Here is a 22,190-nt window from a genome sequence, read left to right as displayed (position 1 = left end):
AGGAAAATGAAAGCTGTAAGGCTCTAGATTATTTTTGTTATTGTTCTTTTATATCTGAGTTTTTCAGAAGGAATTTGGACTTTTTGTGAATTTAAATCATAGCTAATAATTCTAAAAAGCTCTGCTTCTTTTTATTATCTGGGTATTTATGTCCCAGCATGTCCTGTCTGCTGTCCTTGATTTCTTACCTTCCTTTAGAAAAACTTGTACAGTAGCATTTACTTAAAAGTTAGGCTGGAAAATCAACAATCTCTGCATAACACTTATGTATCTAAATATTTTTACCCTTTGAATTTTACTTTCCAGTAGCCTTTCTTGTCTTTGTCTTTTTGATTTTGGCTGTAACATGTTGTATAATATGAATTCTGCTTCTAGATTTCCAGAGGAAAATGATGGAGGAGTATTTACCAGAAATGCAAAGCACACTGGAGTCAGTCAACCTGTCAGGCGATGCCACTTCTGGGTCCTCAGATAGCGAGAAGTCTGATAAACCACCTGGAATGAAGGGCTGCTCAAGCCTCAGTTACACTGGAGATGATGCCGGTGTCTCAGAAAAGGAATCAAGGTTGTTGCCCTCGGATCAGGATTCAGCAGTTACTGGCATAAGCAGCAATGGGGCCCTGGCAGAAAGAGAGGAGCAGCAGTGTGGAGGGGCAGACCGCTGTGCCAATACCTGCTCTGATAGAAAGGTAGAAGGCTCTACAAAAGCAGAACGTGTGTCCGGTGAAGAATTTGAACAGCAAGATCCAAATACTCATCAGACAGAACAGTCCTTAATGGAAATATTACAAGAGCTAGGGGAGGGGTCTGGCTTTGTGAAAAAACCTAGTGATAAAATCTATTCAGAAAGCCCTTACGACACAGACTGCACAAAGAAGCTTATTTCCACAATACATCAGACTTCCTCACAGGAAGATTTGCTAAAGGAAATAGAGTCTGAACTCTTATCTGCGGACTTTTCCAGGGAAAGAAAAGTCCCAAATGGTGTGCGGAAGGGTGAGCATGCCTTGGCTGCGTTTGAAAAATGTGTGCAAGAGAAGTACCTGGAGCAAGAACAAACTATTAAAAAGTGAGTATTTGAGTGTGCCCATCACAAACGGAGGTGTCTACTGATCTTGCATTTTGTGTGTAATTACATAAAACATTTTGGTATGAAACAAGTAGTCTCTTGTGAATTGTTGTAAGGACAGTTAATGAGCTTTTAAAATTACATGCTTTAAGTAAGAAATTATTTTTACTTGTAGTATGCACTTTAAAAATATGTGCTTAAATCTCTGAATTCTTGTGGAATTTGGCAGGCATTTACAAGCCAGCTGTTCAGTTGAGTACCCTGCCAATGTCTAGAATTACTGAAATACTGTAAAAGTAATGGTGATGTAAAAATAGTCCAGGATTCATTCAGTCCATGTATGTCTTTGGAGAAATGAACCTTTCTAATTGCCAGCTCCCACTATGTACATTTCATTTCCGAGTTTGAAATAGCTTATATCTTTTTAAAGTAGTATTCAGTCTACTGTGATAATCCAGCAAAGTTGCTAATCAGTTGAGAACTAGTCTTTGTGTTGGAAATATCATATATTGATAACCTACTGTCTTACCACATTTTATAAGAAGGCTTTTTAAATGCATGGCTTACAAATCCACTGAAATAAATGGAGCTTGATAGTTGTGTCAGGCAGTACACTACATGAGGAATATTATATTCTTCAAAAGCCAGTTCATTGCTTGATTTCTTGATTCTCCGCTTGGTGTTTCATGTTCTGTTACCACTTTAAAAATGTTTTCTGCTAATAAAATGTAGCCTCTAACCTCAAATTTATTCCCACTTGTAGAGCTAGAAATGAGTGTCCTTCTCTTCATATAAGCCACTTGTATCATGGAATGGGAGGATATCAAAGGCAGGGAAACTAGGCAAAGGGAGAAGAGATGCCCAAAAAGCAGAGTAGTGAAAGTATTCTCTTGCACCTCTCCAGTTAACCTCTGACAGAAACCACGAATGTGAGGAAAGTCAGCTGATAACAGGAAAGCTTGGGAATGCATACTTAAAATGTTCAGTTATTACGGAGGAAGAGGAGGAGTGGGAATCTGAAGTGGTGGGTGTGTAGATGGTTGTAATTCCAGGAGATCCCACGGTAACAAGTTATTTGCGTTTACTTGCTTACAGTAAACCCAAAGGCAGGTCAGTGTTTTCGGCTATAGACCAATTACTTAATTTGAGCCGAGTGTTTATATATATATGTAGATATTATGTATACATATGGACAGGTTTTTATATAAACATATCTTTGGTCTCTTTTTTCGCCGGTTGCTATCCCAGCTGCACCCCTTTGACTCTTGGGAACTTGGCTGAAGAGTGTAAAACTGCTGTGGAACATTTTCTGTTTGGAGCAAAGGGCATTATTCTGGGTTGGGTTGATTTTGTCCCTTAGTTTATGATCAGCAGAATTTCTTGTAATGCTGCTCTGGAAATAGCCCAGTTATCTCTTGTGATCAGATCTAGGATCTATAGGTGAGCAGCAATCATGTGAATTAAGAATTTGTAATCCTGGAATATTCATTAATAGATTAAAAAAGGATCAGAAGTGCTAAGTTCTCTTTCACTGACTGTTTTGAATTTGTTGTAATTTAGGAGACTAGTTTGTTTAGAGATTATTTTTTTCAAAGGAGGGGAGCTAAAGATGAAAGTGCATATGTAAAGGGATATTTAAATATCTTGTTCAGGTAAATGCATGCCTCCCACAAATTAATGCAATTAGTAGGCTAACATATCCACCATCTAATTCTGACAATGTAACTTTTGAGTTTTGTGTGTAACTATCTTCTGTTTCAGTGCTAGAAAGTCAAACTAAATGTGTGTCAGCTTCAACTCAGGCTTCAAAAAGCTGAGCTGCGAGAGAACAAACTATTGCTGAAAAATTGAACTTTGTAAGGAGTATGAGCATAGACACTGTTGTAGTTAAATACCTGCTTAGGGCTCCATGTGTTACCAGGTTGTGAACTTCAAGGGCTGTTCTGAGCAAGCCATGAAATGGGTACAACATCTGTGTTCTCAGACATGTGGCCGATGGAGCTATCTGGAAGTTGCTATTTTAGAAGTACCTTAAAATTACTAACCTTCACAGTTCTGTAGTTTAATAGAGGTATTAAATGTCTCATGTCATCATGGACCATAACAGCCCCAAAATGCTGGAAACAAGCAATTTCCTCACAAGGCAGATGCTGCTTGCTGGTTTGGAATTGAGTTTCACATGTACAATGTATTTCTGTTTAGTTTTTGTAAGCCTTTAATGGATTTCATTAGTGTTTCTGGCTGTGACTCCCAATAAAATTTGCAGATCAAAGAGCAAAAACCATATATCTCAAAATTAAAAACTGACCAAAAAAAAACCCCAGTACTGATGTACCTTGGTTTTCATTTCTTTGTTTTTTTTAATTTCCTTTTTTTTTTCTTCACAGATTGATTAAGGAAAATAAAAAACATCAGGAACTGATTTTGGATATTTGTTCAGAAAAGGACAACTTAAAAGATGAGTTGAAAAAACGAACAGAAACGGAAAAGCAGCATCTCAACATTATTAAACAGGTAGATGTAACAGAAGAGAAGTGCTGGTAGTATCTCAGCTGTGAACTATGTCACTATTGTCACTGTTTAATAAGATGTCCTTGGTAGCATAGAGGAGAAAGAAGGAATGCCTGTGCTCAATTATCCTAAGTTTTTCAAGAGGACAAATCTCTTCCATTCTGAGATTAGTGTCTTTGGATAAACTGGCTTTCTAGATTCACATCACTTCTGTGTCTGGAAGTCTCTCTTCAAGTCGTGAGAGTCTGTGGGTTGCCCTGGTGGGAAGGTTATGTCTGCCTTGGCTTCCTGCTGGAGAGCAGTGTATATTGAGGGACTGTTAGACCTTTTTATGAAAAATGACAACTTCAGTCTTTTATCCTGATACGATGATTTATTGTTTGTACAGAGACATAAAGGAGATCTCACAAGTGTTTTATCGTGCCCAGTTTGTCGTCTTTATCTTTTGTTAACCACTGCATATGCTAATGGAAGTGGATGGGTTGTAGTTACAGTTGTTAAACCTTAACAATATGTGCAACACGTAGAGTAGAGCATGTCAGCTGTGGTCTTGCATGTTATTTTGGTATGTTATCACTTACTATATGCAGGCATTTCCCCAGTGACTTGTTCAGAACTGTGATAGGCCAAAGAGGACCCTAGGGTGTACATTGGTGAGCCTGGTTTTAGTGTGGGAAGAAAAGGTATCAGATTAGATGTCACTGTTTCTCTGTTACAAAGTAGCCTGCTAAAGCTTCTACAGTTGGTTGGCCTAGTTTAATAAAACAGTTTCATCTTAGAAATCTGGCAAGAGATGGCATTTAAAATACCAGTTTCTGTTTGCCAAAGTACTGGTGGTACTACCTCGGTTGTCAGGCATCGCTGTTAATGCCTGCATCGCACAGAAATCTGTTCTCAAAGCAGTGTGTCAGGCTTGTGGTGTTTCAGAGAAATGTATTCATGTGGGTAGAAACTTTGTCTTTGGTTAATTTCAAAGAATCTTTGAAAATCCATGATGTGATTAGAAATGGATTTGAAAAGTTATTTTTAATGCTACAAACTCGAATTGCATATGCCTGAATAAATCAGCATGAGCAGCTTACTTGTTTGTTCTTCTCTGTATTTCCATGATAGCACTGCATGATTTCATGAAGCTATATCATGCCACAGTTGCTTTATGTATTCTGAAAAAAAATATTTGTGAGGGAGTGTCTTTTGTTTTCTGGTCAGATAAGTAGGATCTGTAATATTACATGCTGCCATATGACTTCAGAAAATACTGGTTTGGAGTGTAATACTTTTGTATTGTGGTTGGAGAGTACCTAGAGTTGCAAGATGCATGTCAGTGAAAGACTTCATTTTTAAATGTGAGCATTTTAACATTACAGTTTCTGAATTCATGTTTTCTGTTAGCTTTCAAGTAAATGAAAGCTTGGCTGCACTCACAGCTGTAAGCAAACTGTACATTTACGCATGTATGCATGTGTAAAACAACTTTTTTGTATGGGCAATGGTTCATTTAAAAAGCTGAAGAGGGTGTGTTAAATTCACTGTATGGTAACAAGTATTTTGGGTTGCTACCTTTTACGTAGCAGTTTTGAATTGCACAAAAATGTAATACACTGACCCTGAGATCTTGTACTTTTTCTTGGCCCACCCCCCCTACTCCCCAAAAACCAAACCAAAAACCCCCTTTTATTGGTGAATTGGTTTTCCCCAGAAGAGGATTGTCACTAAGGCACAGTCTGAACAACCTTTGGGTGGCATTACAGCTTCTGTGGCCACCACTTGCTCTTGTGCTGGTACTTATGCTTCTGGTATTGGGCTTGCATGGCTGCACCCTGAGCTGGCTCTGGGAAGCTTTCCAGTGGAATGTTGGTAATTATTCCTCAGCTGGATCAGGTCTCAGATTTGGTTCATGAGGCAGCTAAAAAAAGTGCCAGCACAATGACTAAGCTCCTCTTTATTTGCTGAGTTATTTTTCAATGAATCAGTTCCCAGTCCAGCCTGGTATGGATGCATGCTTTGCTGACACAGTGGAGGATATGGCAACAGAGACAGCAACAACAGGGTAGAAGGTGAAGCAACTTCAGAGAGCAGCCAGCTCTGCTCTGGCATCTCGGCATTTGCTGTCAATCTACTTTTTTGTGTAGAAAATTACTGTGCCTTGTGTTTTACTTGAACTGATGCATCTTCAGTCTCACTGAAGGTGAGAATTGACGTCTTTCATGTTCGTACTGTAGTAGAAAGTCAAATGTTGATATGGGTAGTTGCAGCTTGACAAGTATAAAATACAGGTAAGTATCTGTTGAAGCATTTAATTTTGCGTGAGATGTTCCTGCCTGTACAAAACATGATCAAAGTCTTATTTTCCCTATAATTGTATCATAATGTTGGTTTTTTTAAGCTGGAAGCGAGAATGGAAGAGCTTAATAAAGAAGTGAAAGCTGGTAAAGACAAACTTTTAAGTCAAGATGCAGCAGCCAAAAATACTATTCAGCAGTTGCATAAAGAGATGGCCTTTCGAATGGAACAGGTAATATCCTAAACCTTTAATTGTTGAACATCTTATGAACAAACTTGGTTCTTGGAGGAAGTGCGCAGCCTAGGTTGTTAGATCAATAGTTCCACTTTTGGAATCTTTACCTACTAGCGTGTGGTGATATGTTTACATATATATGGTGTTTTATATATATGCACACACGTATGTGTTTGTGTGTGTGCATATATATGCATTTTTGATAACTGGTATCAGTGAATTTCTGAATAACTGTTAAAATTCTAGAGTGCCTGATAACTCCTTTTACTGTGTATGTTTATGCGTATGGAATTCAGTCTTCAAGGAAATCTCATTTTCCTTGCCTGTAAGCTGATCATGGCTCAAAAAGAAGTAAAAGCTGGCAGTGGCTTTTTTTCAGACAGGCTATCACAAAATTAATAATTTTCTCAACTCCAGCACAAAGCTCTTATTTTGTCTCATGTATTACTGAGAGACGAGATTATTATTTTTTTTTCTTCTTAATATGATGATATGCCAAGTATTTTTTCTGTTGTATGAATTCTAAAGCTCAGTGTCTGATTCTTTTCTTACCTGAAGCAGAATTTGTTAGTGCTGGGGCTATAAAAAATAAACCACTGAAAATAAGCCACCTGAAATACTAGCCACATGAAAATGATTGTACAGTTGGCATGTGGACAAGGGAAGACAGGGGACTGGTTCTGGTTATTAGCAAAATTATTTTGTTACTAAAACTTACCAAATATGCTTCATTCCTTCTGAAACAACAAATTATATTCCAGATTATTAGTGTATTAATAATTCATTTGAGATGTTTAGCTATGAAGCTGCAGCTGCTTAGATATGTTTACTTTTAGAAGTATGAGTAACTCTAGTGCTTAAAGGGGATCTGATGTTAATCTTTACAAAACTAGGGCTTTTGAGTCCTACTTTGTTACTGTACTGCAATACTGAAAATACTTGTTTTATATATAACAATAAATAATGTCTTTAATTATGAAATACAAGGTTGATTTACTCTCTTAATATTTTTCAAGGCAAACAAGAAATGTGAAGAAGCACGCCATGAGAAGGAAACAATGGTGATGAAATACGTCCGAGGGGAGAAGGAGTCACTTGACCTCCGAAAGGAAAAGGAGATACTTGAGAGAAGAGTGCGAGATGCAAACAAAGAAATAGAAAAGCATACTAATAAAATCAAGCAACTTTCTCAGGAAAAGGGAAGATTGCACCAGCTCTATGAAACTAAGGTACTGAGTGAATGATTAAAAGCACCATCAGAACCACCTTATCAATTGTTTGCTATTGTACTTGGTGAAATAAACCTTTTTAATTTGGTTTAGCTGTAAAGCTGTGAAAATCTCTTTCCTCCAAGTGAAGGGGAAGAAGTTACCGAGTTCTCATTGTCATATTTTTGAAGTTCCTTTTTATATTTCCCTGAATATTAGTTTGTGAAACATTAGGGTTTAGTTTTCTTGTTGTGTTTTTTTTTTCCTCTTTTTTTTCCAAAATGGAAAAGACTGCTTTTTGAAGATACCCAGATTTAGAGGGAATTTCTAACTTCTTTGGTTGTTTTTTTTTTAAGGCTATAATGGCATTAAACTATTGCGATCTTTTTTGCTATTTTTCAGTGTTTTCACTCTGTATTTTCTCTTTTGTAAAATAAAGCAATAGGATTTTTCAGGCCCAATTTGAAAAATTAGTCATTTTTTTAGAAGCAAGTAAGTGATTCCCACCAGCCTCTTAAAATTATCCAGGTCTTCTTGTATTGTGCTTCACAATTCTATTTCATGTGAAAGATACTGAAGCTGGTAAATTAATAGGGTTCAAACTTTGATCTGGGCTTCTTGTGAGCAATTGTACTATACACAAAAGGATCAGAAAAATACATCTTAATAAAAGTCCTAAAAACTATGCTTCTGAAACAAAAATTTACCTCAGTGTCCTCTCTCACATGAGCAGGAAGTGGAAGCATGACTTCAGTTTTAACTACTTAACATACTGTCTGTCTTAACTCCTGAGGATTGCACTAGGAATTGTACTGCCCTCATATGGTGCTGCTTTAAACTTTGTTGGTAAGGTGAACCTGTTACTTCAGAAACACAATTTTGAAATTTGGCTTAATACAGTGGTTTGTGGATACAGGTATAGAAGTTTATGCCAGCGATGTGCTTCTGTTAACATCCTTCCTTGGCACTGGCATGCAGGTTAGTGGTTTGACTTGTATACGTTTTTCTGTCAGTGCTCACGTTGGTCTGCCACCCTTCTGTGGTAATACCATTCCAGTGGTGCCACAATTTTTGTCTGTGGCCTTGTATAATGTATGACCCTACCACTGTGAACCTGTTTCCTTATTCTTTTGCCAAAAAAAAAAAAAGAACAAAAAGCTGACTGTGCAGCTTACCCAGGAGATAGTTACTTTAGATCAGAAGTCTAGGCTGTACTTTGCCTTTTAACTAATGGGTGACATTAATGTATATTAATGATAATGCAGCCTTACCTTGCTATTTAAACCAGAACACTGATGGTTTTTTTCACTGGATTGTGGATTAAAGCGTTATTGAGCACTCTGAAGTCTGTGCACGCTTCTGTGAAATCCAGACAGTAAGAAAAAACCAAACCAAAGCAGAACACAGCAACCTGCATTTGACACTTGAGCAGGAGTCTTGTAGAAGCAATGGATGATATAAATCTATAAAATAAAATTTATGAAATCTTCTTAGGATGGTGAAGCCACGCGACTCAACAGAGAAATAGAGAAATTGAAAGAAGAAATCAATTCTCACGTTATCAAAGTAAAATGGGCTCAGAACAAACTGAAAACTGAAATGGATTCCCACAAGGTTAGTGAAGTGGTACCATGACATAAGAATACAGAGGAATGTAGCTGCTATACTGTTTACTTTATATATAGTACTATAATCTGTTTGTAAAGTGTTGGGGTTTTTTGGCGTTGTGGTTTTTTGTTTGCTTGCTTTTTTAAACTGGAATACCTGCAGCAGAAGTCAGAATAGTGCTCTTAAAGATAATGGATACGGAAATGTTGAAAGAATGAGACGAGGACGTATGGGGGGAATGCTGTTTGGTGATGAACTTTAATTTGGTTTTTTTTCCTATCAATTAACAGTCAGTTTAGTTTTTATGTGATAAGAGTTTAATCTATAATCTGAAATTGTGCATGGTACATGACTAAGAGGTCCTTTTGTTGTAGTTTCAGTGTCAGAACAAACAAAATTGCATAAAGTTGAACAGAAGCAAGAAGAAAAATAATGCTGGACATATTTTTTGTTGTTAATTTTTTCCAGACTGAAATAGAAAACTTATTATGAGAAACACCTTTTCCAGATTAAGCTAGATAAATAGGTTTAACCCATTATTTGTTACTGTTTTTGTAGGAAACCAAAGATCGCCTCAAAGATGCAACGACAAAATTAACCGAAGCAAAAGAAGAAGCAGACCAGATCAGGAAAAACTGTCAAGAAATGATAAAAACCTATCAAGTATGCACACTTTCTCTGGAGGTGAAATTAGTGTTTAGCATCTGAGTCTCTTTCCTCCCTTTCTGTCTTAAGCTATAGGAGGAAGAATTATCCTGTGCAAGCTAGAAAGCTGAGATGAGCAGTCACTGATTTCTTTACTTGAAACACTGTTAAATAAAAGGGAAAATGTTTGTCTTGGTTGGCATGCAATGTGGGGGTCTGCCTTGGCATCTTTAGAGTTATCAGATCTGTACCTACAGAAACGAGACTCAGTGATGTGAAAAGCTGTCTGTGTGCTCGTAAAAACAGAAAGGGCAACATAAAACTCTTAAAACTGTACTTATGTATCTTCAATCCTTTTAGGAGTCAGAAGAAATTAAATCAAATGAATTGGATGCAAAACTCCGAGTGACTAAAGGAGAACTAGAGAAACAAATTCAAGAGAAGTCTGATCATCTGGAGGTAAATATGTGGTGTGTGGAGACAACACAGCTGGCAACTTAGTAGTTAAGAATGCTGTGAGTTTTTAATTTTGAGAACCTTATTTTAAGCTGCTTAAAATTTTTGCCAAACATTTTTCTTTTTGGCCTAATACTGCAGCCCGGGTGTCTGCATCTAGCCCTGCTTTTTGGAGGATGTTTTTACGTTTTACCTTGGATGCACTTTTAAAAATCAAAGTTATGAGAAAACTACGATATAATGAGGATGGAAAAACTGCTCTTTAATTTATAAACATGAATGTTGCTACAATTTAGAGCACAAATTCAGTTGATTGGCAGTATCTTGACCAGTATCTTGCCAAGCTGTATGGCAAGGAGAGGGAGGGAACAGCCTCTTTTCTGTGTAGAGATTTGCTAGCCCAAAAACTAAATTCTCTAATCATTTAGTACCTGCTTGCAGCTTATATGTGCATGTTCAGTTTGCCTAGAACATTCACCAGGGGCTGTTGTGGCTTAGATTTATACACCTAAAACCAGAGTATGTAATCTCACTTTTGTTCTCAGTTCTTCTGAGAATAAAGCACCTTATAGGTGTTGCTCTGCTTTCTGAATAAGTAAAACAAACCCTTAGGGAACCTGTTCTGCCTTAAGGCCTCTCAGTTGTTGTGGTGGTCTACATTGGCCTAGATTTTTTTGACATCCCAGGAGATGCCACTGTCCATTCAGATTTCTCAAGGAGCTTCTCACTCTTTAAAAAGGTGCATCATGCAAAAATAAAAGAGCTGGAAGACTTGAAGAGAACATTTAAAGAAGGCATGGATGAGCTTCGAACACTGAGAACAAAGGTAATGTGGGCTAAGTTGGATTGCAGTGGTGCTAAAGGCATAGTGTTGGGTTTTGGAATAAGACTATATTTGTTAATCGTATTTTTACTTCTTTTGGAATAAAGAATGTGATTAGAGACTGGCTGGCATGATACCAGCAGGGATACATAACTGAGACTCTCGGTAGCCTTTCTTAGGGAGTATTAGTTGATCCATAGTACAACAATGTTTTAATTCATGGTATGTACCTTATTTGACTGAAAAGTTGTGAGAAACATTTTAGTAAATTCCTTGTAAATTTGATAACTTTGAAAAATGAAAAATACTTGTAAACTTTTTTTACCTGTGAGGCTAGTTTTGTGGAGATCATACATGTGACCTCAGGTTAAGGAGTATATGCTCTTCACATCTTCTGAACGGAATGGACTAGTGTGCTGGTGTCTCTGTCCAGAGCAGGGATTTAGCAATATGACTTTAGAAAACGAGAGGAAGACATAATAAGGGGTTGGTTTGGTGGCTGGGGAAAGATTGTGTCTTTGGATCCTGGTCCATTAGACTGATATGTTTGAGTCTTTGGACAAAACTAATGTTAATCACGCTTGTTTAATTTGATTTTTCGTTTGCATTTTTTGTCTGTTTATTTTTCTGACTATATATGATCTGAAATATTTGGGATATTGTTCTAAGCTACTTGGAATCACCAAAAAATAACATAAGCACTTTGTACAACAGTCTAGACATTTAGTCAGAGGAATTCAGCTCTGATGTTTGGGAGAATAAATAGTTTCTGATTTCTTTTTTCTATTTAGGTAAAATGTCTAGAGGATGAGCGATTAAGAACAGAAGATGAGTTATCCAAGTATAAAGAAATCATTAATAGACAGAAAACTGAAATTCAGAATTTGCTGGACAGAGTCAAAACTGTAGATCGTCTGCAGGATCAACATCAGAGGTACAGCTATGCACTTTGAGGGTTGGTTTAAAAGATTATCTGGCATGTGGAAAGAGTTTGGGTTTTTTTAATTGAAATTATTGATGCTTTAAAAGGTAATTTGAAGAATCCCCGACCTAATATAAGTGTTTTTCTAATATAAATCAATATTGCTAGTACTGAAGACAACCTTGGTGACCTCTTAGAAGATGAGGGGATTTAGACTGCTAAGTCTAATTCTTATGTGTCTCATTATTAGAATAAGAAGTGCTTGCTTTCTGGCATACTCTATAGGAAGTTATGTCTTCTAGGTGTCTGCCCAGTGCTTGTTTTTTGGAAAGATTGGGAAAAGATACAGTGCTTCAAAATTGTCACAGATCAAGGAAAGTATTTAACAAAAGCAAGTCTAAATATTTGACAGATGGTCTATGCAAATAGTGGTGAGCACTTGTATTTCTAATTGGCTGGAGTTCATTCTGCTGTGTCAAAGTTTGTTCATTAAAGAATGTGAGGGAGATAATCTCAGAGATGAGTTGGGTTCATGGACAGCTCAGGAGTGTTTGAGCATAGTCATGTTCCTGCACGGTACCCGTGGATTGGAATATACAAATGCTGTCTACTGATTCTAATGGTGTTGCATAAATGGAGATAGACAATGTCAGACAAACAGAACCACTCATGTGTCCCTTCTGTGCTTTTAAACAGTTCTTGTTTATCATTGAAAAATAATACAGTGATCATATGCCTTCCTCAGGGTTTAGAGAATGAAGCATTTCCCATTTGCTATGTGCTGGTGAGCTGTATTGGCACTCTGTCATCAGCCTTTCTAGGGAAAATGCATTCTGAGAAAACTGAAGCTTACGCTTCGATCGATAACTGTTATTTTTCACTTGGGATCTTGCCAAATGAATTAAAATGCCTGTGATCACAGTATGAAACTGCAAATGTGTTTTTCCCGTTATCTTCTCCTCTCAGTAACTGAAACATGGTTAAATATGTCTCTCATCCCTATTCAATTTGGATGTTTTTTTTTTAAAGTATCCTTCCTGTACAACACTTCTTATCTCTACATCAAGTTTCACACTGTCTTTTACTTCTCTGACTTTAACGTGTCCAGTACTCCTGAGGATGTTTGATAAAGTTATGGAATCTCAACCAGTGATTTAAGACTTGGACCAGTAAACTCCCCTTATCATCTATGAAAGAGAAATTCTGAAATCTTGACCTCTGCTTTTCCCATTGTTGTGTAAAATAAATACACTTACTGCCTTTCATTTTCTTGGAGGCAAATAGAAGTAATTTTATCTTAATTCACACAAAATCTGAACTGTTTTCTTGTTGAGAAATGAATAGAGGAGACGGGTTTCTTTAGCCTAAGAAAGAGAAGATGAAAGAGAGATGTCCTTAAATGTATAAAAGGGTATTATAAAGAGTATATTCATCTGTCCTTGTTCACAGGAGGAAGGATAAAAATAGAGTTTTGCAGGAAAGATGATTTTGGGTTGAATGCTGGGAAGAACTTCATGGCTGAGCTGTATACTGATTACCTCTGGTGTTGCCTGGTCTCCTTCATTAGAGAACTTTAAGAATAAGACAGAGATCTTTTTTAGGATGGTCCAAACATTTAATTTTGGCTGGTTCAACCCTGACTGTTAACTAGAGATTTCTCCTGTCATAATGAAACAACATATTTGGACATGTAAAATGTAAGCGTAGCCCTCTGGCATGGGTTTTTAAATGGGAGCTATAGGTGAGATATTTTGCAGCGTAAATGCTTGAAAAAAATCAATGTTGTAGCTGTTCAGTCTTAAGTCTTCTGAAAGATGGAATTAGCCTAAAAAAAGACTGTAAAGGCAGGGTGCAATGCATTTGATATTATCTTTTGATAGTGCTAGCTAACTTCTGTTGTCACTAGCCACATGAACTCGTTTTTATAATTGGAAGCACGTAACTTATAGTAATGCCTTATTTGGTCTTGACTTGAATGCTTTTCTTTCAGTAAATTTTCATATCTTTAAGCTCAGCTTATCCCTAGCAAGAGACTTTTTTTTTTGACAGAGATGAACAAGAAATCAGTGCTTTAAAGGAAGAAGTAGATGGTTTCAATTCTCTGATTGCTGATCTCCAGAAGGACATTGAAGGTAGTCGGAAAAGAGAATCTGAGCTATTGATATTCACTGAAAAATTAACCAGTAAGAATGCACAGCTTCAGTCTGAAAACAATTCCTTACAGAGCCAGTTGGATAAGCTTTCTTACAGCGAAAGAGAGCTGCAGAATCAGCTGGAATGTGCTCAACAGACTAGAGATGATTTGGTGAGTACGGTGTGCAGCTTGCTTTTTGCTCTAGTAAGATGTCTGATACTGGTAACAAATAGCACAGGAATTTCACCTTGTGTCTTTACTTACCTGACTGCAATTTCTCATTGAGTTTTCCAGTTTGATAGAATAATAGCAGTGGAATGTGAACACCCCATGCTTCCAAAGGGAAAGAAATCCAGAGGCACACTGCACTGGAATGAGGGGACGTTACTGTGTTAGCCTTTCTGTCCTTCTGGAACTATAGAGTTGTTCTCTGTGCAGCTGTCATTGAAACAATCAAAAGGTTGTAATTTTTCTGTGGAATTTATTACTGTAAACTGTGTCTTAGGCCCTGTTTGTACTATGAGATAAATGTAATTTTTAATAAACTCGGTATGTCATGGGAGGTAATGTGACTGCACAGTACAGCTCTGCATGGCTCCCTGCTGTGTCATGTAGGTGTTTTGGAGATAGTTCAGAAGTCTTACTGCAGCATTGCACTGTGCTGCATATTCATTTGTAGTGGTAGTGTTTAGCCTAAATAATAAATGTAAAATGTGAATGATTTGCAGCTGAAGAGTAAAGTGCAGAGTTAGAGCTGTTGAGCATACAGTATGGTTAAGCTGGAATATTTTATATATATGTCTGAAAATAAAACTGCAATTTCAGGCCACCAAGTTGCAGAAGGAGGAGGATCAGCGGAAGCTGGAGGTTGAAACACTACAGGCTCAACTCGCTTCAGAGCAGAAGGAACTAACGGCGCTGAAAACCCATGTGGATGAGCTGAAAGATGAACTGGCTACCCAGAAGCGCAAGCATGCAGCAAACCTGAAGGATCTCACAAAACAACTTCAGCTAGGTTGCAATTATTTTCAGATATAATGAGTCAGCCCTATCTGTCAGCCCCTTCACAGTGTCTGATAGGGACTATGGTCCTGTCCACATATGTGCACTCTGAGTGTAGCCCTTTAAGCTTTCCCTGTCCCTAAAGACGATGAGAGTGAGCGAACAAGTTAGATCTTGGGGAAACTGCAGTTACAGGAAACAAGCCTTAGTGTCAATTTTCAGTCTTAAATGTAACTCTTGAAATAGGCTTAGATATAAAAGAAAAGATTTATTTGAAAAGAGCTTGGTCTTTGTTATCATGTGTGTGACTACTGAAATATCACTGTGGGTATAAATCAATCCTGGTCTGTGTAGGAGTATATTCAAACATTGCTAGAAGTTTCCTACTTGCTGGGTGTATCAGGAATTCTGGTGACAGTTGTGTATTTAGTATATTAAACAGAGCACTTCAGTTTTTAAAGATGGCTATGGAGAAATTGATGACTAATTCTGTCATCAAATAGAAATCATTAAATACCCAGTAATGGTTATGCTCTGAGTGCAAATAGATTTGAATATAATCAAATCTGTTTGAAATGTATTTGAAAGAAGAGATCCTGTTGGTACTGTGCAGTATAAGTTCCATGTCTCTTTTTGTGCGCGTGTGTATGTGTGTGTGTGTATATATATATATGAGCAGCTGTGCATTTTCCCCTTTGATCCCTACTGAATGAGAGTACATTCAGCTCCCAGTAGTGATAGAGTTTTGATGTCCTGGAACAGAGTTGTCATTCTGTCATTCAGTAATTATTTACTTGACAGTCCTACTCAAAAGTAAAATCAAATGTAAGTCTTACTGATCCCAGTTAATCCTGTGTATGGCATTACCTCCTTCAGCAGGCTGCTGCTGCAGCGTGTGGGGATCTTGGTGGCTGTTGCATCCAGGTGCTTCATGGTTAGGGGCAGAGAGAGCAGTGGGGCTGTTTGGTTTTGGGCTTTTTTTTCCCTTAAGATTTTCAGTTGCTGTCTTTATCTTTTAGTTGTCAAGCCATGTTAAATTAGTGCAGGTCAGAGAGGAGTAGAGTTTTTGTATGTTGTGTTAACACTGATTTTTGGTTTTTAATCTCCTGTTGGTAACCATAATTTTATTATACTTTTAGCACGGAGGAAATTGGATCAGATGGAAAATGGTAATTATGACAAAGAAGTCAGCAGCATGGGGAGCCGTTCCAGTTCATCAGGTAATAGAGCACATAGCATGGCTGCCAAAACAAGCCTTCGATCTTCATAAAGTTGCCACGCTGTGCTGCTGTGGGCCCTGCTTTTTCTGTGGGTTGTGCATATGCAGCGTGTGGGCAGCCTCCCATTAAAGCTGACAAAATAGCCTTTAAGCACCAAAATGCACTTGGCTGAATGCAGTTGTAGGTGCTTATTCTTATTACAAGATGAAAGTATAATGTAATGTTTCTATATTTTGGTTCTTTTTAAATGCCTACCTTTTTTATTTTGTTGCTTTTATGCTTGGAGGGAGCTTAGAGGACTCCAGTTCATAAAGGATCCTCTTAAATGCTGCCAGAGGCAAAAAAAAAAAAAAGAGCAGTGGCTTCTGATGTTGTTTAATTGCACTATTGACAGTTGCAACTGTATAAACGATAAATCAATTAGCCTGTTTAGAGACATCAGTGTATTTGTGTAAAACTAATTACTTTCTGTGTGGTTAGAAGTTAAGTGGTTATCTTTGGCGCTGAAAAGAACATCTGTTCTTTTCCCCAGTATCTTTGGGTTTAAAGTTTGGTTATTTCTGTCAGTGTCCTGTAATCTCTCTGTATAAGAGATGGAAAGAAAATGAAGTATTTCAAGCTCTAAGTGATCAGTACTGCAGTGTGTTTAAACATAGGGCTTTTGTCAGTCTGTACACAGTTTTCATAGTGTTTTAATTTTAGTGGACTCTAAAACAGGTACATTTAAAATCAGCTCAGTCTCGTAGAAAGTAATATTAGTGAATATGAAGGTACTTAAGCAGCAATAACCATTACTGAAGCAAGCACGCTTGTGCTAAAGGAACTAGTCCATGCTAAGGGACTACACTACTGTTTCAGCTTGTATCCTTAAATGGTATAAGGATTATTTGTATATAAACCCACTGACATATAAGAGAAACTGACATTCTGAAGACTGTATCCTAAGCTACTGAAATGTGATGAATGCATGCACTGCACTAGTGGAGACGTTTTACCTGGGATAAAAGCAAGAGGAGCTCTTACAAATATGGATGTATTGGCAGGTTCCCTGAATGCGCGCAGCAGCAATGAGGATCGGTCACCTGAGAACACTGGATCTTCAGTAGCTGTGGATAGCTTCCCAGAGGTGGACAAGTCTGTCCTGGTTGAGAGAATACTAAGGCTCCAGAAGGCACATGCTCGGAAAAATGAAAAGATGGAGTTTATGGAGGATCACATTAAGCAACTGGTGGAGGAAATCAGGAAAAAAACAAAGTATGTTCTGAGTTTTGTTCATCCAGTTTTTCAGTGTTGAGCTGATGCACTTGGCAAGTATTCTGAATTTTATGTCAGACAAGTAATCATCTAAATTAAAGTATTTAGAACAATGAAAATACTGCAGTCACAGTAGATCTCAAAGGTAGGATTAGTCTTCTTGTGGTTTTTTTCTCCTTATCTTTCCCCAGCAGTTACAGTAATTGCCGAGTTGTTTACTACTAAAATTTTTCGGGAGGAATAGAATGGTGCAAATGGGTTTTGGTAGCAAAAAACCTGGTCACTAGGCAGCTGATTTGAGGTGGACTGCTGCCTCTGTCTAACAGAAGAGTCCATTCTCTTTGTGTGCTTAAAAGGGCGCTGATTCTAAGGGTTTGTTTTGAGAGGAGAACCTGCACGACTCCAGGTGGTGATCTGGTATGCACATCAAACCAACCATGTATCTGAGCCAAAGGTGGTTGCTATGTAACGTGTGAGACAATATTCCACTTACATGGAGATCTCATAATACAAACTTCAGTTAGGACAGGAAGAAGCTGTGGCAGATACCTTCCTCTGGAAATCACAGTTGTCTGTTAAGTATAGCCCTTGCTTAGCGAGCCTATACGTTTATGCCTGTTTGGTATGATTTACAGGATCACAGCTTGTGAAGACTCTTCAGCAGCGACTTTGTAGCTTTTGTCTCATCTGTAGAAAGCTTAAGATTCCCTGTCTGCACTCTTTCAGCAAAGAAGTAGAGGGGGGCATTTTTAAGTGTCTTTTTTGCTCCAGTAGCAATATTACTTTTTCAAAATACTTCCAAATATGTAAACCTTGCACATTGTAGTGACTCAATTTACCAGCATCTCCTATAGCACATGTGGTATCCCAGGTTTTCCTGTGACATGGAAATTGCAGGAGTTGATTTTTACTGCATCTTCAGTAATACAGTACTACTTGAAAAATAAAATTACTCTTATGTCAGAAATCTGAAGTTACTTCAATGTCTGACTTCTAAATGCCTTCTAATGCTATAAGGTTTTTTTTAATTTTTGTCCCCCCAGAATTATTCAGAGCTACATTTTGCGGGAAGAAGCTGGAACACTATCATCAGAGGCCTCTGACTTCAACAAAGTACACTTGAGTAGACGGGGTGGGATTATGGCATCTCTGTATACATCTCATCCTGCAGACAGCGGTCTCACATTGGAACTCTCCTTAGAGATAAACAGGAAGCTGCAGGCTGTGTTAGAAGATACGTTACTGAAAAACATTACATTGAAAGTGAGTAGCTGTGGCAGTTCTCCAGCACGTTATTCTGATTCTGAAGGTACTGCCTTCGAAGAGATGCATGCTGTTAAAAGGAGGCGGCTTTTCAGAAGTCAGCTCATTGTGAATTGGTGCTGCTGATAGCACTGGGTTAATAGAAGGATTCTATAACATGACCCAAGCTGAACTTCTGTTTTTGGGACCCTTATTTTATGCTGCATTAATGGGCTACTTGATATAAATTCTGGGCTGCCTGAGCAGGGGAGGCCCTCTCCGTGCTCTCCCCAGCCACGTGGAGCCAGCAGCCCTGTGCCAGTAGGTGGGTACCCTGTTGAGCTGTTGAGGCAGAGCGTGTCTGCTGCGAGGGAAAGATGGCAGGCTGGAAAGTGTTGTGCAGGCTGCCAGCTGGACCGCACTGTTCTGCAGGGGTTGGAGATCTCTTCCTGTAATTATCATTCTTCTTGATGGCTGTACTTTCTAGACAGCTTGTAGAATATTAGTAATTGCAACAAAAAGACTTGCTGAGAGCTTTGCATCATTTACTGAAATGAGCTTGGTTTTCTCCATCTCTGTCTAATCGTTTGTGCTTGTTCTGGATACTTAAAAGTATCAGCTTGCTGACATAAACAGTAATTTTAAGTTATCAGAGCATTTTGTGCTGACTGACTCATTTTCCCTGTATAACTTACCCTATCTTTTTTTTTTTTCCCCCAAAGGAAAACCTTCAAACTCTAGGAACAGAAATAGAACGGCTTATTAAACACAAACATGAACTGGAACAGAGAATAAAGCAGACATAACTAAAACTTTTATGGAATAGCCAACATGAAGATGCAGAAAAGGCAGGTGCTACAGACCGCTGGTGTTTTTTACATTTTTCTTGAAATTTGACTGCCTGCCAACGCAAGCATCTGGTATTCTGCGTATACAGCCTTTAACCATACAGGCGGTTCTTACTTGTGTGAGAGGTGTGCAAGGTTTGGCATCAACGTCGTTCTGTCTACCCAGTACCAGGCTGAGGTTTTGCTGAATTTTATGATGCACTACATTTATCTAAAACTTCTGTTTGAAATGACATACAGATGCTTTGCAGTGCATACTGCGTTTTGAGTGAGTTGCAGTGAGATTTTAATTTCTGCACTATATAATTAACCAGTCTCTTAATGATGGCGTTTGAAAAAACAAAACCAGTTATGTCTTAGTTGCTGTTGAACATATCCAGTGTTACTGAGCTTTAAGACCTTTCAGACATTATTTCCTGTTTTGCATATTATTTCTGATATACAGGTTCATTAAGCATCTTTGACATACGCATGGAAAAATGCTTTGTCAGAAAACTTTGGTTTTTAAGTGGTGGCCAGGATAATGGCATATTTTCTGCTTTAGGTTAACATTCAGCTGATCAGTTTCTTTATTCAGAAGAAGGAAAATGTAAAACTAAGGGATTAAGAAGCTTTCTAATTCAGTTTTTGACTATGTGTAGTTGAAATACATGTTAGTTCATCAAATCCTGTTAACCCTTGACCTTTAGACATACGGATCTGAAGAAGTCTGGTATCAGATAATTGGTTAGTAAAGTTTTTGGCCTTTTGCATAACTAACAGCATTTAAAAAGTAGGAGTTTTAACTACCCATTGTTATGTATGTACAGGTAGACATTATGATTGCATCTGTTCTCAGATGATCAGAAAATTTGTTTTCAAAGACAAATTGAAGCTGACTAAGTTTTCTCACTAGCTGTGGCTAGACCAGCTACTGAAAGTAATGGTAAGAAATGGGAAATGTATCTAAATGGGATTTTACTCTATTGATTGGACAGTGAAAGTGGCGCAGAAATCTGTGATTTTTGTGATTTATTTTTTTTTTCAATTTTACTCTTGTGAAGAATTAACTGGTGAAAATGGCATAAACTGAGAACCATGACTTAGTCCTTCAGTGGCTGAACGGGTGATGAAGGAAGAGTATCAAGATGTCGAGATGCTGATATTTTGGCTAGTCACAATATCACGTTCACAATTTAATTTCAGGTTAAGTAATTTGCAGGATCTGAAATATGTCTATTCCAGCAGTAAATGCATAGATTTCTGTATTTATGAACTTTTTGACCAAAATGAATTGACCAGATCACAGTGTAAATACATACTTTGGGTTTTTATTAAATACTTGAACTTCCTATTATCATGAGAAAAAGATTCAGTGTGCATTTATAATAGCAATGCTTTAGCTATTTTAATTAGAAAGCATACTGCGGGGGAGGGGATCACGGGCACCATTTGCAGCACACACAAAACGGGGGCCCTGAATTGGGCTTCTCAAAGCATCCAGGTGACGTAGGGGTGCATGGTCCATTTTGTGGTGCCACTTGAGCTTTGTAATGAACCAAATTGAGCAAAATGGCCTGATCTGGTTTGAGTCGTTTGATTCAAGACACTGAGACTCCCTTTTTACTTTAGTGATGTGCATCTCTGGAAGTTCTTGCAGGATCAAGACCTGGTTTTGTGGTCCAGAGAGTTTGGGAGTCTTGGGTGGCAGGTCCTTTCAGCATCAAAGGATTAAGCATTTCTTTAGAGAGGGAGGGTGGAAGCAAATTATTTAAAACCTGACCGAGCATTGTAGAAACTGTGAGCCTTTAATCTGGGTGGGTTTTTATACATATATTTTTCTAATTCCTGAAAGCAATGGTTGTCTGAAGCGTTAGGGAATTTGGACCAGTCCAGTCATGGGACTACCTCTGCTTTACTGTTGTTTAAGCGATGTGAAGAGGAAAATACCTGGCTCTGCTGAAACAGATTTATCACCAGTTTCTAGGCAGTGAACAGGCAGATGTTCATGACTGAACTAGACCTTTTGCTGAAAGTATTTAGAACAATTTGCATGTCAAAACATAGCTTAGCTCTTGTATATTTGTGTTTTCATGCTTTAATGAACCAGATCTCTGGATATTTTCAAGCATTCAGCTGAATGACTCCAGTATTTTAGATACTATGTTAATATTGTAATCATTTAATGTATGTTCTCCAGGTGTACAATGTGAATGGAGGAGAGGTGTGGTGCAGATGGAATAAGTGCAATGACATTGTGGAAATTCTTATTTCTTTTTGGCATGGTTGTTTCTCCTTTTAAGTTATTTGAGAAACCTACTTAGCTGTCCTCCTACCCCATTGGGAATGCTGCTTCCTCTCTGCAGCACTAATAACTTCTCAGACTTCTTGGTGATGGAGACACACAAAGCAGCCAAAATATCACATCCTTTATTGTGCATGGTATTTTCATGGACCAAAATCTTTTACAGGCATTATTTTAAACATACCTGATAGAGATGGAGATTTCATTCTAGCTCGCACATTGGCAAATGACTTTTGAACTCAGTAACCCCAGAATGTGATGAAGACGTGACAGGGTTGACCAGCAACTTTGCTTAACAGTGCTCCTCATTTCTGAGAGGCAGTGAGGTATTGGCCATAAAAGTGCTGCTGGCAAGCTGCCTGCCTGTTTTTTAGTGGGTAGGTTGTCAGGAGTGCAGCAGTGTTGGTGCACATAAGAACACTTCTGTGGAAAGGGGTGTTTGTGTG

General features: G+C 38.0%; 1 protein-coding gene across 1 annotated transcript; it reads left to right on the top strand.

Annotated features, from left to right (window-relative positions):
- The first annotated feature begins 389 nt into the window (after nt 1–389).
- CCDC186 (coiled-coil domain containing 186) lies at nt 390–19,698 on the top strand. The gene is made up of 15 exons (XM_010195049.1): nt 390–1,069; nt 3,457–3,583; nt 5,967–6,095; nt 7,115–7,327; nt 8,801–8,920; nt 9,473–9,577; nt 9,920–10,018; nt 10,755–10,841; nt 11,630–11,772; nt 13,810–14,065; nt 14,720–14,909; nt 16,036–16,116; nt 17,160–17,370; nt 18,414–18,633; nt 19,335–19,698. The coding sequence occupies exons 1-15, from the start codon at nt 390–392 to the stop codon at nt 19,416–19,418; spliced, it is 2,745 nt and encodes a 914-aa protein (XP_010193351.1). The 3' UTR covers nt 19,419–19,698.
- The last annotated feature ends 2,492 nt before the right edge of the window (nt 19,699–22,190 follow it).

Source organism: Mesitornis unicolor, unplaced genomic scaffold (assembly GCF_000695765.1).
Source record: "Mesitornis unicolor isolate BGI_N332 unplaced genomic scaffold, ASM69576v1 scaffold48581, whole genome shotgun sequence".
Lineage (NCBI taxonomy): Eukaryota > Metazoa > Chordata > Aves > Mesitornithiformes > Mesitornithidae > Mesitornis > Mesitornis unicolor.
The sequence above is the reverse complement of the archived record's forward strand: the minus strand, read 5'-3'. Positions and strand labels throughout refer to the sequence as shown.